Source organism: Enhydra lutris, unplaced genomic scaffold (assembly GCF_002288905.1).
Source record: "Enhydra lutris kenyoni isolate GAN:26980312 unplaced genomic scaffold, ASM228890v2 scaffoldscaffold17, whole genome shotgun sequence".
Taxonomy (NCBI): domain Eukaryota; kingdom Metazoa; phylum Chordata; class Mammalia; order Carnivora; family Mustelidae; genus Enhydra; species Enhydra lutris.
Window position 1 is genome coordinate 13,069,954 of NW_019154101.1, and position 17,342 is coordinate 13,087,295.

General features: G+C 39.9%; 1 protein-coding gene across 1 annotated transcript in view; it reads left to right on the forward strand.

Moving 5' to 3' along the window:
* LOC111147594 (discoidin, CUB and LCCL domain containing 1) overlaps positions 1-17,342 on the forward strand; it is a 67,064-nt gene that overhangs the window by 34,432 nt on the left and 15,290 nt on the right. The window contains 4 exon segments of the mRNA XM_022503720.1: positions 4,522-4,656; positions 6,276-6,327; positions 9,696-9,768; positions 16,472-16,605. Of these exon segments, the coding sequence (XP_022359428.1) occupies positions 4,522-4,656; positions 6,276-6,327; positions 9,696-9,768; positions 16,472-16,605 (394 nt within the window).

A 17,342-nucleotide genomic window follows, 5' to 3' on the forward strand; every position in this document is an offset into this window, starting at 1 on the left:
AGAGTAACTGGCCTACTGTGCTCAGTGAAGGCAGCTCCTATGGTTCCTGGCCCTTTCTTCCTTTGTGCATGGAATCAGTGCATTGTCTGCTAGGTCTTGGTCTCACGTGCAGTGCCAAATGCCACAGCACTGTTCCATTCAGCATCACTGAGGGCTCTTCCCACAATCCAGGGCTACCAATTTTATTGCACAAAAGGTAGAGGTATTTATTTTTCCTGATTTGTCTGCCTGCTTGATGAACTGCCTTTCCCTGGTGCCCCAGTCTGATGGGAACTGGGGATGGCAGAGTAAGATGGAAACGGCCTCCCTGACTGGGACCGAGGGGAGGGAAGACGGAAGTTAGCAAGTCCAAGTGCTGCAGAACACACAGCACGGCCAGGTGTGAAGCACACACGCATCCAGAACTGGGAGTCCTCTGTTCAGGCCTGCTACTGTTCTGAAGACCCCTTCTAGAAAGACGGGGGCCCGGGACGGAGACCACAACCATGATCCAAGTTAGAAGTCACCAAGCTAATATTGGGTTTCCTTTGGAGTTGTCTTTGGGAATGTAGAAATACAAGCTAGCCCCTTTTTAAAAGACTCGATGGAGAATACTAACAGAGAAATACATTGTATGGCCAGGCGTGGGCGGAGGATGGCTTTGTCATAAGAAGAGCTATAATCCTCCATAGAGTTTGGCTGAAAACTGAAAACGTTGATTGGGACAGACTGGTCAGTTCCTTCAGTGCCTTCCCATTCATTATTTTTCCCTCTTACCGCCAGTCAGTCACATTTTTCCATTTTCGTCTCTTTTCCCTTGTAACTCGAAGAATGCAGTTATTAACTTCCATTCTGTAAGAAGGAATCTGTCTATCTGTCAGGACTTCAGACAGGAAATAATGGATGTTCTGCCACAGGCGATACAACAGGAAGCGTTGGACTTGGACTTTGAGCCTCCCTGCTTGCCTAATGCTGCCTCTGCCCCTTGTGATGGTTGAGCAGTGAGGACCCTAACAGAGTAGCTTATAATCTTGCGTTGATACAGAGAGGGTATATCCCATCCCATCTAGGGCTTACTTAGAGTGGGAGAGAGATTGGTGCCTGAGGGGGTAAAAGTGATTGAAGGAGTGTGTGTGTTTACATTTTATCTTTGAACTTCTTCCAGGAATATTTACATTCCTATCATGACTGTGGGAGGATACAACCAAATTAGAGTTTTACTATATTTTTGTGTTTTGGGGGGGGTAGGAAGTTATATGTATTGTGTAACAACCTAGCATGATGACATGCGCTCTTGTCTCTTTGTGGAAGATATATGCAGGGTTGCAAGCTTTCCTTTCAAATGTTCCATAAAAATCCAAAAAAAACAAAAATTCCAGTTATTCAGCCATGAGAAAGAAGGACATCCTGCCATTTACAACAATAGGAATGGACCTTGAGGGCACTATGCTAAGTGAGATAAGTCAGACAGAGAAAGATAAGTACTGTATGGTATCAGTTGTATGTGGAATCTTAAACAGCCAAGCTCATAAAAACAGAGTAAAAGGGCGTGGTTACCAGGGGACCGTGGTGCGATGGGGTGGGTAGATTGATGTTATTTAAGGGTACAGGCTTGCAATGAGGAGTAAATATGCCTCAATCTAATTCACAGTATAGTGAATATAGACCGCAGTATTGAAATTGACTGTTGAACAATGCAGGTTCAAATTATGCAGGTCACTTACACATGAATTTTTCTAATACAGTACTGTAAGTGTGTTTTCTCTACCTTATGATTTTCTTAATGCTTTCTTTTCTCTTTATTTTATTTTTATCTTTATTCTCTTATTCTACATTATTATAAGAATACAGTATATAATATATATAATATACAAAATGTGTGTTAATTGACTGCTTCTCTTACTGGTAAGGCTTCTGGTCAACAGTAGGCTGTTAGTGGTTAAGTTTGTGGACAATCAAGAGGGACACCTGGGTGGCTCAGTCAGTGGGGTGAACAACTCTTGATTTTCAGTCAGGTCATGACTTTGGGGTCCTGGGATTGAAACCCCCCACCCCCCACCCGCCATTGGGCCCCATCCTCCGGACTCTGCCTGAGAGTTTCTCTCTTCCTCTGCCCCTCCCCCACCTTCCTAACCCCCTACCCACCCTCCCCCACCCCCAAGTGGGCCTGTGCTCTCTCTAAAATGAATAAATTTCTTAAAAAAAAAAAGTTTGGGAAAGTCGAAATTTATCCATGGGTTTTCAGCTACACGGTCAGCTACGCGGGGGTTGGCATCCCTAACCACCACATTGTTTGAGGGTCAACTGTATAATCGCCAAACTTACTAAGAGACTAGACCTAATTATTCCAACTACAAAAAGAAATAATTATGTAACATGATGGAGGTGCTAATTATCCTTATAATGACAATCATATTAAAGTATACCAGTGTATCAAATGAATATACAGTACACCTTAAAATTACATATATAATTTAGTTTAAAATGTATTTGAACTAGAGAAATCCAAACAAGTTCTCACTGATCATCAGTTTAGATTTGCTTCCCTCACTGTTTTTATTAGGACTCATTGGAATGCTACAGAAACTGGAGGAGGGATTTGTATCGTTATCATGGTTTGGAGAGGAGTATATAAGTATATACACTATTATTTCCTCCTGGGAAAGATAAGTGTGGTTAGAAAAATATTCTGATTTACCAATAGCAACACGTTACTTGTTATTTCATTTTTATTCTTAGATTTGCACTGATCTGTGCAGAGAACAAAGGAATTTCAAACATATGTAAAACAAAGTTGCAAAAGTCAAGTATAGCAACCTGACTCACTTTAATTGTGAAAAAATGTTTATTCTACATAACTCTACCAAAAAATGGATTTAATATAAATTGCTTCTCTACCATGCTGCAAGCACTGTTAAAGTTTACAAGCAGCCATATATTTATTACACTAGTGATTTTCTTCCCTTTCTTGTTTTTCCACATTTCTCTTCCTGACTTCTTCATGATTTTTTATAATGCCAGGATTAAATCTTTCATGCATCTTTATAATCAGGTTTGGCTTTTCAAAACTGTTACAAACAGAAGAACATTTAACTTTATTCCAATTCTAACAATATTTGAAAGGCCACCACATACCAGGTCTTGTATAAGCTGCCGGCGATAAAGTGATGGATAGAAAAGTTTCTCACCCCACGGAACATAGTCTAAAAGGAAAATAGAAATTATTTATTTGTTTCTCTTAATGTATTCATTCATTCATTCATTCATTTAACTACTTATACTAATTACTAAGTACTTCTGCAGCTTTCTTTATATGCTAGGTGCTATTCTAAGCAGTTTGCTACTATTTCGTGTAAACAATTGTACATGATGAGTAATCTCTAAAGAGGTAAGTCATCATTTTTAATTTGGATTGCACTATAACTTAATAATAGGGAACAACAGAGAGTTGAGGCATGAAAATAAACACACAACATTTCTCTTTTATTCAATTACATCTTCCAAATGTGAGACCTGGACAGGACAAAAGAGAAGTCCGGTCCCATATACAGGAGAGAGATGCTTAGTGGAGGGTTCCTCATCCTCTTCCAGACCTTTTTCTTTCCCTCCTCCTTCCTTAGCCTGTTCTCGACACTGCTGTCACTGTGGACTGTTAACCCGATGTTGCTGTTGACTCCTTCCGTACTATTTTATTTGGGGAGAAGTTAATGAAGAACCCCTGTCTTCAAACTTCGCTTGTTAATCCCTATTTTCTTAGAATTACTATGTCTTACATACATGATTTTCAAGAGGACTGTTTACAAACTAAACTTAAACTTGAGTAGTTTGAGGAAGGTCTTTTTTTCTTTTTTAGTTCCAAATCTAATTTTGTCCTTTGAAAGTTCATGGAGCTTCCTATTGCTTTTCAACTAACTTATTCTAGAAATGATGTACTGTACTCTTAATTGCATAAGTTATACTACAATATTTCAAAAGCCTTTAGAAATTTCTTCTGGTTTTTTATAAACTTCATTTTGCAAATCAAAATAAATTATATGGGTTAACCAAAAGGTACTGTAAGAGAGAAATAAATGTGTAAACTGCATGAGAATAAGATTGTTACCATGCATTGAACAGTCTTTTAATTCTGAAAACCTCCTTGAAAAAAATATTTGTGAGTTTCTTCTAGCAAATTCAGAAGACCCCTAGAATATCACCTCTGTGAAAACGTTTTCTTGACTACCTAATGTATTTGACCTTTGTTAGTCTTCTTTTACAAAAACTGAAACCTATCTCTTGGGTCGTTCACAATTAGCTAGTTCATCCTATTGCTTATCTAGATTTAGCCATACCCCCACCCCTTAGCTTGTCAGTATCATCAAGTCCACATTTAGGCACTAATTATAAGTTCTAATAATAAGCAAAATTTCAGTTGGGTAACAACTGCAATCTTAAATATGTGTTGTCTTCTAAAATTCACCTTTAAGGAAAAAAAAATACCATATACCAATTCTTTGTGCTGGTCTAAGTTTTGAATTTGCCAAAAGTGTGCTTTGTTTTTAGGACCATATTGTGGAAGTTTGCCTGTCCCCAAAGAACTCCTGTTGAACACGAATGAAGTCACTGTTCGCTTTGAGAGTGGATCCCACATTTCGGGGCGGGGATTTTTGCTGACCTATGCCAGCAGTGACCATCCAGGTATAGCAGAAGATCTGGTGGTACAGATCTAGGTGACCAGATCTGTCAACTTGTGTCTGTCTAAGAATTCCTCTTGCTCCTTTTATCACCATCACGGGACAGAATTGTGACCTAGTATAGAATATGTGAAGAAAGAGAAGGATGCAGTGTCTTTGTAAGCAGTTAGGTCTGAACTTGGAATACTTTTATCAAGCATGTTAGATTGATCAGCTGACCTATGTGAGAGAGGTTGATCTCATTTTCCTAGAAACCTTGGATGATGCATCTTTGGGGCTTTTTTAAGGTCTGGTTATTCTCTGGAGCCCTCCCCAACATTTCTTAGCCTAGGGAACAAGCCTTTTAACCAGTGGCATCTCTGCCCTCCATGCCCTGCATCCAGTCACATACACCAGTGCACCAGCATGGAGGAAGCATGGGAGTGTGAGTCACATGTGAAGTCACTGTCACAGTGTGCTTTAACCTTGGAGCTGACACTTGAGCAAGAGAGAAGGGGAGTATAAAAACTGATGAGGAAGGAAAGCATGACCTCTTGTGCTCCAGGGTGATTTCTGTACCCACACTCCATGGCTGCCCAGGGTCACAGAAGTACCCAGAGTTTCTGCTCTCGGTCCCTGCTGGCAGAAATGTTCTAGAAAGGGGGTGCACCTTCATTTCCCTCTCAGCCAATCAAATCTGGCCAATCCCAACAGACCCCAGCAGGTTGAGCGTTCACCATATGTTGCTCCCTAACTGAATATGTTAAGGAAAGAAAGAATTTTTGCGGCTAGTGTGGAATATTTTGGAAACTATCCTAGGTTGATCTAAACGCATTAAAATCCATTGCATTTTAGCATGCCCATTGCTGGGTGTTCATTCAGTTCTGTTTTCCAAAGAGCATTCTCTTTTTTTAAGTCCTTGGTCCTGACTGATCAGAGTGGAAAGGTTATATTCTCAATAAACATGTGGTTCCATGGTCACTCAGATGCCTCTAGCTAAACTGCTAAGTTAAAATGTTCCCAAACCTTCTCTATGAACTACATCAGGCTTTTGAAGTTGTTTTCCTCTTGCCAAGGGAAGTTATTATACACATGATCTTTGTAGGCATGTGGTGGACAGTAATGAACCAGTGTTGGTTTTTCTGTTTGAAATAATTCCTGTTACCCTTCACTGGGCAATTGCTGAAAAACCATGGTTGGTGGTAGAAATGAGAAATGGAGGAAATAGGTTAAATCCTGAAGACAGTATTCTCAGTTTTAATTTATTTTTTAAATGGACAAATTCAGATAATAACTAGATAGTGAATAAATGCTTTTTAAAAATCCATTTTTAAGCCTGAGTGGCTCAGTCAGTTAAGCTTCTTCCTTTTGCTCAGGTCATGATCTCAGGGTGCTGGGATCAAGTCCCACATTGGGTTCCCTGTTCAACAGGGAGTCTGCGTCTTCCTCTCCCTCCACTTCTCCCCCGCCACCCCCCACCTTGTGCTCTCTTACACCTCGCTCTCTCTCAAATAAATAAAATCTTTAAAAAAAATTTTTTAAATCCTTTTATTTAAAATTACTTAAAATTCTTTTTTTTTTTTTTTTGAGCATGAGTATCCTTCCGTTCAGTTTCCTTATTGCAATTATCTTTTTTTATGACAGATTTGATAACGTGCTTGGAACGCGCTAACCATTACTTGAAGACAGAATACAGGTAAATACAGTGTCCAGGCTGTGCTGCAGGCATATGTTGCTGGACATTATGTTTTCCTTCACATTAAACCAAATAAAGTACCTTATTTGTATTTAATGTTTTAAAAATCATTTATTTTGTAAGTAATGAATACTTGAAATGCTTTCCTGTACAGCAGAGATCAGCAAACTTTTTGTCCAGGGCCAGATAGTAAATATTTTCAATTTTGCAGGCAATGTAGTCTCTTTTGTATCTATTCATAGTTTCTGTTGCTGCTGTGATATGAAAGCAATCATGGACAGTATGTAAACAAACGTGTATGGCAGTGTTCCAATAAAACTTTATTTATAAAAACAAACAGCAGTGTGGATTTGGCCATAAGCTACAATTTGCTGACCCCTGAGTTCTACTATGAGTACCAATGAGCCATAGTGGAGTCTAGAATGTGCTTTTTTTTTTTACCTGGCCAGCATTTGGAAGTTACTTTTGGTAATTCCTTAATGTTCAGAAGGAGTTCATTTTGTCTTTCTCCCAAAGCAAAACTTACTGAGAATAGGAGATGAAATTTTTGATTCCAGCTTTACTTTAACTGGAAAAATTACTGAATCTCTTTGATGTACCTTTCCTTGTCTATAAAGTAAGAGCAGTCTGGAGCAGAATTTCTCAGTCATGCCACCATTGTTATTTTGGGTTAGATGATTCTTTGTTATGAAGAGCTGTGCTGTGCCTTGCTGGATATTCACCGTCACCAATATCCCTGGCCTCTACCCTCTGTGTGCCGGTCGTGATAACCAAAAATGTCTCCAGATGTTGCCAGATGTCTTCCAGGGCAGGCAAAATTCACACCCTGTTGAGAATCACTGGTCTAGAGGGGACTGTCAGTAACACCACTAACAACAGCTAGAACTCCTTAGAGTGCTTTCTTCATGCCAGTCACAGCTCCCTAGACTTTGCATATAAATAACTCAAGTGAATGTTCCAGTGGGCCTGCAAGGTAGGTTCTGTCAGACCCTGAAACAAGCACAAAGCAGTTAGGTAGCTCTCCCAGGGCTACACACTTCATGAGTATGCCCAGACAGTCAGGCATGAGAGTCCATGGTCCTGACCATCTCGGATATGCTAGTAAATGAGATTATTTTATATGCAGAATCAAGTCTAGTGTTAACTAATATTAAGTCTAGCAGATAAACAAAAAAGAAAGTGGCCAATAATAGAAATAATTGGACAATAATTAAAATGACCAATAATTACATTTGCCCTATAAACTCGCCGTTCATTCATCATGGACAAATGCCAGCCTTCTCTGAGATCTTTCCAGCCATACCTACAGAGTCCCACTGGCCATACGGCCTCTGGACATCAGTGGTCCTTTCCTGTCCTACAAAAAAGAATATACTCAGGTCTGCGGGCTTATGATGCCAGACCATATAGGCTACAGCCCAGCCATTTTGTAATGTTTAGGTAAGATGAGGTGCGTGACTAGTACAGGTCCACATTCCCTCATCTGTGATTGTGAAATGTAGAAAGCTTTAAAAGTCAAAAGATTTTGGGGCGCCTGGGTGCAGTCGGTTAAGCACCCAACTCTTGGTTTTTGCTCAGGTCATCATCGCCAGGTCATGAAATTAAGCTCTGCCCGGGTTCTGTGCTCAGCGTGAAGTCTGCTTGAGAGTCTCCCTCTCCTCTGCCCCTCCCACTCATGTTCTCTCTCTCTCTCAAGTAAATAAATAAATCTTAAAAAAAAAATAAGTAAAGAGATTTTTGTAACTCATTTGATGGCAATACCTGATCAGTGCAAACCTAAATTCATTTGACAGCAAAACTGAACTTAATTGAGTCTATACAGTCTTTATGCATTGGCCTTGATATGACTGGTCATGTATCTGATACAGAGATATTAATATATGCAGCCATCAAGTGAATAAGGTCTGAAAATCTAATGTGTACCATGACTGTAGCAGATAACACTGATTTCTATACCTGAAATTTGCTGAGAGTAGAACTTAAATGTTCTTGCCAAAAATATATGTTATATGTGTGTGTGTATATTTAAATATATACATTTATATATTAATATATATGAGGTGATGGATATATTAATTTACTAGTTGGGTAACATATACCAAATCATCATGATATACATTTAAAATATCTTACAGTTTGCAATTATATCACAGTAAACCTGAAAAATATATGTATACCTTCTATTCTGATTACACAAATAATTTATAACTAATGTAGACCATCACTAGCCATGTGTGGCTATAAAAGACTTATAAACTGTGACTAGTCCAAATTCAGATATGTTATGGGTATAAAATAAACTACAGATTTTGAAGACTTGATACAAAATGAAAAGGCTGGGAATATCTTGTTGAAAAACTTTTGTTCATTACATGTAGAAATGGTAAAATTTGAATATATTGGGTTAGCTAGGATATTTTATTAGTTCTGCCTTTCTTCTTTGCCTGTTTAATGTGGCTACTAGAATATTTAAATTTACGTATGTGGTTTCCATTAAGTTTTTATTGGAGAGTGAGTGCTAGTGGACTGAATCAAGATATTACAGAGTCAAAGGGCACAGAAAGTGAAAGTTTCTCAAAATACTGTTCTTGGAGAGAATCCAGAGATAATCTTCCTTGTCTTCTTTATATTCATGAAAAACACAAGTTGTTATTTTACATATTTTAAGCATATCTTTTTATAAAAACAAGATCATGCTATGTATAGTGTTTAGAAATTTGTTTTTAAAAATTTTATCTTGGAGGGGTGCTTGGCTGCTCAGTCCAAAGGGCATGCAACTCTGGATCTCCAGGTCATGAGTTCAAGCCCCATGTTGGGTGTGGAGATTACTTAAAAAAAAAATAAATAAATAAATAAATGAACTTTTAAAAAGTAAATAAATAAAAATAAAAAATATATCTTAGACACCTTTGAATCAATTAAGATGCATTAGGGAAGCTCGTTGTTTAATAGAATTAATAATGAATCCTTATATAAAACAAATAATTATTGTGTAAAACTTGCCTTCAGGTTTACATTTTAGATTAATCTGTGTTTTCATAAGTCAGTTTCTGATTTTTTATTAAAACAGAATATGCCTGGGGTGTCTGGGTGGCTCAGTTGGTTAAGGGGTTGACTCTTGATTTTGGCTCAGGTCATGATCTCTGGGTCCCGGAATCAAGCCCATGTCAGGCTCTGCACCCAGTGGGGAGTCTGCTTGAGGATTCTCTCTCTCTTAAATGAATGAATCTTTAAAAAAAATTTTAAAAACCCAACATATTCCCTCCTGCATGTTCTATGGAGGAGAGAAAATACATTTAAGTATAATTTATACTTTTTAGTTTAAGTGTAATTTAATAAAATATCAATTCTTTATTTCCTTTTTCCAGCAAATTCTGCCCAGCTGGTTGTCGAGACATTGCAGGAGATATTTCTGGGAATCTGGTGGATGGATACAGAGATGTAAGTAATTGAGGGTAATTATAGGGCAGGAAGGAAATTTAAAAAAGTGTTTATTGCTCTGCCTAAATTCATCATAAAGTCACGTCAAATAAGATCTAAAACTCTGTAGGTAAATGCACAATTCTCTTTTTTCTGAGAATAAATGAAATAAGTATAAAAACCAAGGTTTATTAATGCATGCATTCCTATTTTTAGCATTTACACTTAAGTATGGTGTAAGTGAAATGGTAAATAAAACCCTTTTCAAAACCTATGAGTATAATTCCATCTATTTTTTTAATAAGAGGTCATCTGGTATTTTTTTTTTTTTTTGGTATTTTTTTTGTAATTTATTTCTTTATTTTAATGCTTCCTTTGGTCCTTGTAATAGCCAAGGACATGACCGTTCACATCACAGAGTAACAACATCGCATCTGGGACCAGGAAAGCCAGCAGCCCTGCACTTCTGTACTAGTCCTTCCTTCCTTACACCCACAGTTTCTTCTGCAGAACAAGACTCTCCAGTTGTATATGTTGTTCCCAGAGAAAAATACATTCTTAAGAAGTCATTTGGCTAAAGTATATATCCTGTCTCCAGATACACAGTCCTTCATTTCTTACTATTTACGGATCTTAATCCTGGAAATTTGGTATCCGATTTTTGAATATTAACATTGCTACTTAAACTAGTTGAGTTTCTAGCACAAGAGAATTAGCTTGAGTTATTAGAAATGTGAAAATCTGTGTAGTGATGGAACTTTTCTAAGAGTTATTGACATGTGTCTTCATGCATCGAAGAAAACATACATATTCCAGAAGATGGATAATTTCATCTCCAGTAGGCAGGAAACAGACCTGGCTTTAATTTTTGCTTTTAATAGATCCTGATTCTGGAAGTAGCGTACTTTGCTATTTTGCTCTTTGTTTTCTTTTTCATGTATTGTCTTTATTTGCAAGATTGACATAGGATATGCATTTGGCCTATAAATTGTTTGAATCTTAAAATGATTTCTCATACCTCAATTTGAGATATACTTGGCACAGGCTATTTCAAAATGACTTCAGAAAATTAAGGGAAATAAACAGTTGAAGTATAGTTTTCTCCTCAGCAACAGAAAGTCTCTTTGTTATTTTTGCATCCACACAAGAAACTTCAAAATTATGTGCAATATTCTTGCTTTAGTTGTTTATCTCGCTTGCTCTTGACAGAGCTCTGTGTTTTAGTACAGCAGGTAAATAAACGACCTCCTGCATGGTAGACCTGAGTACGTGATCCGTAAGTGCTAGCAAACAGGTTTCCTATTCGACTCGAGTTGGTTTTTCATATCATTTGCTTTCAGAATGACTTTACCTGGAGGGAAAATTTGTATTTTGAAAACTCGTCTTTTCCAAGAAGGCTTATTGGTGCCTTTTCATATATGTTGATATCGTGGCTGTATGAGTTACCTGTTGCTACATGACAGTATGACTCCAGACTTCAATTAAAACAACCCATGTGTTATCTCTTGTGTTCTGTGGGTCAGGAGTTTGGGTACAGCTTAGTTGTGTTCTCTGCTTCAGGATCTCACAAGGGTGCATCCAAGATGTCAGCTGGGGCTGCATTTCATCTGAGGCTCCGCTTTGCCTCTCAGCTCACGTGGTGTGGGCAGCACTCAGTTACTAATGGATTGTCGAACGGAAGACCCCGGTTTCTTCCTGGATTTTGGCTGGAGGCTGTCCTCCGCTCCTTGCCATTTGGGCCTTCCTGACGTCCCTTCTTGCTTCTTCAAAGCCACCCAGGCAGACTCTCCTAACAAGGGAGCCTTCTAGTAAGACAGGTTATAGCCTTATGTAATGTGATCCTGGGAGTGGCATCCCATCACCTTTGCTATGTGCAATTAGTAGAAGAAGGCAGCGGGTCCCACCGACACGGAAAGGGATTTCACGGTGGGAGAATGCCAGGAGGCGGGCATCCTGGAGGGTATCTTAGAGTCTGTCCTCCATGGTGCCTTCATCTTCGGAAATGTGTTCAGTGGTGGCATGTCCTTCCTGGAATCATCTTTGCAAAACCAAAGCATATTCTGTAGGTCAGGATGACAGAATCTGTAAAACAAGTTACTAGAGAAGCTGTTAACAAAACAGGTGCTCCATCTCAGGAAAGAAATACATTGTCTTAAAGAACAATGACAGAAAGGGGATTGGTTCATTCTATGTTGTTATAAAAGGTAGGACTAGGATCAGAGGATGAGAGTTATAGAGACGCCAGATTCAGTTGCATACGAGGAAGAACTGAGCAGTGTAAGGTGGGATGAGATGTCTTAAGAAATGGTGAGCTCTAGTCCCTTCAAGTGTCAAGTGTGAGTGTTACAACCATTTGTCCAATATGGCCCGTATATGTCTGGGAAGGTGCTGTGGGGCGGAGAAAGTAACTGTCAGGAATATCAGTAGAGAACTTTAACGGTCTTTTTGAATTCTTGAGGTTATGTGACTCTGCCTCCCTGACTTCTATATTAGTATGTGCTTCCCATGCCAATTACGTAGGATGGGCTTCTCTTTGAGACCTGCCTCACCTGGAGACCAGAAATAACAAGCCCCCAGGACAGTTTCTCTCTTGGCACCTTCTCCCAAGCCTGCTGACTGTACCGTCTGGTTTTAAGTGGAAGACATCCCTTAATAAGTTGTTTTAGTAAATTCTCCATTCACCCCAAATATTCAAGAAGTACTTTAAAATAAAGGAAGACAGTGCACAGTGTGCTCCTGGCTTAGGAGGAGAAGAGGAGAAGCCAGGCCTGTTGTACACCCACAGAAAGCCAGAGGGAAATACATTATAATCGTGCATGACTGTCTCCAGGTGATGGCAGTATGAGTGACTTTTTAAAAATATTTTCCAACATTTCTACAGTAAATGCATGTTTTGTAAAGAAAATGTTGCCAATATGGTAATTACAAAGACTGTAGCAACATAGGAACAATTCATATGATAGAATGTGGAATTACATTTTTATAATTTAACTTTTTTTTAAAAGATTTTATTTATTTATCTGTCAGAGAGAAAAAGAGAGAAAGTACAAGCAGGGGGAGAGCAGGCAGAGGGAGAAGCAGACTCCCCGCTGAGCAAGGAGCCCAATGCAGAACTCCATCTCAGGACCCTAGAATCATGACCTGAGCCGAAGGCAGATGCTTAAACGACAGAGCCATCTAGGTGTCCTATAATTTAACATTTTACCATCATTTTAAGATATGTGCTTTATTCATGTTTTATTAAATGCAAGCTAAATTATTTAGTCTTACATTAAACTTTATTTTAATACTGTATTAATACTTTTTAGTATAAGTTGACTTTTCCTAAAGGAAGATAAGAAAATGCTCCAGTTTTGGGATGATTTGATAACTTTTTTGAAAGTTGATGCAGTCTTATTTCATGCTGATTATTTGGCCATCTTTTATGGCTTAGTGAACTTCAGAAGTCGTTCATACCATCAACCTGAAATTTCATGAGCCAGGCAGGTGTTCTTCTCAGTGTCTGTTGCGTTTCCTTTCCTACAGAATTACATTTAAATCATTTCATTTGAGTGCAGTTCACTAATTAAAACAGACCAGTGAGGGGCGCCTGGGTGGCTCAGTGGGTTAAAGCCTCTGCCTTCACCTCGGGTCATGATTCCAGGGTCCTGGGATCGAGCCCCATATTGGGCTCTCTGCTCAGCAGGGAGCCTGCTTCCCTTCCTCTCTGTCTGCCTCTCTGTCTGCCTCTCTGCCTACTTGTGATTTCTGTCTGTCAAATAAACAAAATCTTAAAAAAATAAAAAAAATAAAACAGACCAGTGAGATGGCTTTCCTATATTTACATATCAGCAAGGCTTGGACCTCGAAAATAGCTAGAAAATCAAAGTATAAATTCTGCTGCTCTTCAAAAGGGAATTTTTAAGGGTCAAGTTCAGTGAGAGTAAATTTTTAAGATTAATAACAAAAATCTCCAATTTAAGTGAACATCAGTTTTATTTAAGTTGGTTGGCTAAGAGAGGGATTTTTTTTTTTTTTTAAGGAAACAATCCTGGGAAGGGCTAATAATTTTATCATAATACTGTAAAAGCCAGATCTGGTGGTTAGTCTCTTGAAGTTGTATCCTATGGCCCACGTTTGATATTACAGAAAACATGAGCTGCAATTGAATAAATTCCATGAAAAGGTTATATACATACCATTGGGGTCCCTCAATAGTGGTCACTGTGGAGAATGGGAATGTATGTTGGCCCGTGATGCTTGTATTAGGTCCTATTGCTTGTTGACCTGTGAACCTGGCCTTTTGTAACCAAGGAGGCCTTGGACATGCCAAGTCCAGTGAAAGCTACCCACTAGGCAGGGCTCCTGGGATAAAGACCATCCCATCCCCAGAACAAATTCCAAGGAAGATGGATGATCCCAGGGACAGTGGGATTATCTGCCCAGTAGACCACTGGACCAATTTGTTTTTCATTTTGGGGCTGAGAGAGCTGGGCAGGTGTGTGTGGACCCTATAGTAGGTACATAGGGGGCCCATTAGAATCACAAGATGACACCCACTAGAAAAGATACCAGACATCATGCAGTCCAGCCTTTTTATTATACAGAGGAATTGGGAAGCCAGGTCCAGAGTAGTGACATGACTTAGTCACACTTGGTAGAGTTAGAGGCAAAGCCAGGATGATGAGCTAAATTACCAAATTTAAATTCAGAGCTTTTCCATTACAATTGGCAGCTGCATTTTGTATCCCAGGAATCTAAAACAATGATAACAAACCTGTTTAAGAAAAGAACATTCCAGAAAAAAACAAAAAACACCCACAAGCTGCCTACTTAGTTTAAAGATCATTATCTTTTTTGCATCTTCTAATTCTTTTTTTCTCCAAAATCAAGGAGGGTAGTATCTGCATCTTTCTTTTAGCATTTTCATATTTCTTTTCTGTCTGGAACTCTTCCCCTCTTTTGGCTGTGATAGTCATTATTGCAAACCTGACTCATTTTCCAGATTTAATCTAGTTTGGGAAATATATGCTCTCTCAATTAAAGAACACAGAAATTTTCAATTTCATTGCAACCATGTTATTACAAAATATGGTTGGTCTCCTTGGTGCCCCAGATATTATAACCTTAATCCAAGAGAATTGTTCTATGGCAAATTAAGGCAACAGTGTTATCATTAACACAAAGAGAAACTCCCAAGTCCACTTACTGAGACACAATTTCATGAGCTGCTTTTGTCAGTTTGGCATTAGCCATCATGGAGAAGTGAGGCATTGCTACAATTTATTTAGAAAATGCTGGGACGCCTGGGTGGCTCAGTTGGTTGAGCAGCTGCCTTCGGCTCAGGTCATGATCCCAGCGTCCTGGGATCGAGTCCCACATCGGGCTCCTTGCTCGTCAGGGAACCTGCTTCTCCCTCTGCCTCTGCCTGCCATTCTGTCTGCCTGTGCTCGCTCTCTCCCTCTCTCTCTCTCTGACAAATAAATAAATAAATAAAATCTTTAAAAAAAAAAAAAAAAAAAAAGAAAATGCTGTTCCTCAGCTCCTCAGTCCTGGGCTGACTGCCTAATCACCTCCCCGCACAGGTCTGTGCCCACAGGGACCTCGGGGCCTGGGCACCTCATGAACTAGTTCCAGTCCTACCCCAGCCCCACTGCCAGTGGGCCAGTTCCAGTCCCAGGGTCACCTGCTAACCAGCCGGTCAGGTGCTCCCGCTTGCTTGGTCACTCCAGGCAGCAGTGTTGGAGGACTGAGCAAATGCCAGCTGTTTGACGCTTCCAGAAGAGACTCGGGAAATGAGATGGAGGCTGTGGGCTCTGGGTTGCTCATTCTCATAGCTCTAAGACCTTTGTGAAGTTTTTTGTTCCATTTAATATTCTGTGGTTGACATCACTGTTTTGTTTTTTGGTGCCTTGTTCAATCTCTGAATTAATTATAAAAGGAAACTGTGGTATGGAAGGTTCACATTCTCAAATAATCCTTGGTGTATCTGGGAAAGCAGATGTAAGAAACTGAGGAGTTATCTGTTCCTGCTTAACCAGCCACCCCAAAATTTCATGGCTTAAAATTGCAGCCATGGGGGTGCCTAGATGGCTCAGTTGGTTGGATGCCTGCCCTCGGCTCAGGTCATGATCCTAGGGTCCTGGGATGGAGCCCAGCATGGGGCTCCCTGCTCAACTGGGAGCTGCTTCTCCCTCTCCCTCTGCTATTCCTTCCTCAGCCGTGTTATTTGCTGATGAGTGTGTGGGTCAGCAGGTTGGACTCGTCAGTTCTTAATCTCCCCTTGTCTACAAGAGCTCCTGCGGTCATGTGGCACATCAGGTGGGGCCAGAGGGTCAAAGGTGGCCACGATGACATGTGTGGCAGTTAGTTGGGCTGTGTCATCTGCAGCAGAACCAAGCAAGTTACGAGGTCCATGCCATCAATTGGAGTACCTACACGGGGGCGTGACGGTTGGGAGGCGTTATTTCCTGGGGGGGCCACCACGACTGTAAATTACCTACTTCCCTCTCTAGTGGATGGGTGCCCAAGTTGGTGTAAATGTGGGAACTCCGAAGTCATTTTGAGATGGCCATACAATAATTTTTCCCCTCCTCTTTTACTTTTTATTTAAATGAATTATAATGTAGCAATGTCGTGGGTCAAATAAGGATCCTGACCACATGTTATAAGAAGATGGAAACCTCCCACCATATTTTAAATGTGTTCTTGAGTAGCCGTGAGTGATGACGTTGCTGTATTTCAGACCTCATTACTGTGCAAAGCCGCCATCCATGCAGGAATCATTGCAGACGAGTTGGGCGGTCAGATCAACGTGCTTCAGCGCAAAGGGCTAAGTCGATATGAAGGAATCCTGGCCAACGGTGTGCTCTCAAAAGAGTAAGTACTTTGTCTTTTGTTCTGAGTAGAAGGTAACCCCAAAGGCATAATTTATCAGCTCACAGTTTGGAAGGGACAGTGGGCTTATGATACCAAGGGTTCGTCAGCTGCAAAGAATGTGTGTGAGTGCTTCAAGCAGCATTTACGGTGTCTTTGTGGAAGATCAGCCCAACAGTAAAGACGCTCACTGGTTATGCAGACAAGTGAGTTGAAATGGCACATCTCTGAAGGTCTGGAGCAAAGGAATGTTTCTACTCTCAGGTTCTTTGGGAGGAGAAAATAAAGGCAATCAGTTTTCAGTTTTCCCAGTTTTAATAAATTACTGGTTATCTGCAATATTGCCAAAGGTACTGAAGGAGACGGGGAACTAAAATAAGCCTCCATAGAACTGCCAAGCTCCCCAGAAGATCCCCTAGAGACAAGCTCCTAGTGATGAGTAATAGTTGGGAAGTGAAAAAAAAAGAGGGCTTTTGTTAACATACACCTCTCTGCTTGCTGGTATCCTCTGCTCTTTCAGCTTCATGAGAAAAAAGTATGTCAATTGTTCAATTGTTTTAAACACTTCAACCTGAGCTTTTAATGCTTTTAGGTTTCCTCAGCTTCTGGAGTAGAAAACAAGAGCTGTTAGAACTAAATACAAGCCTGCCTTGTGGTCCAGGTTGTCTACCCATAGAAACAGGCAGCTTGGAATGGGCTAGAGGGAGGCTGTCCTCGGGTGGATGCCTTGTGAGAGAATG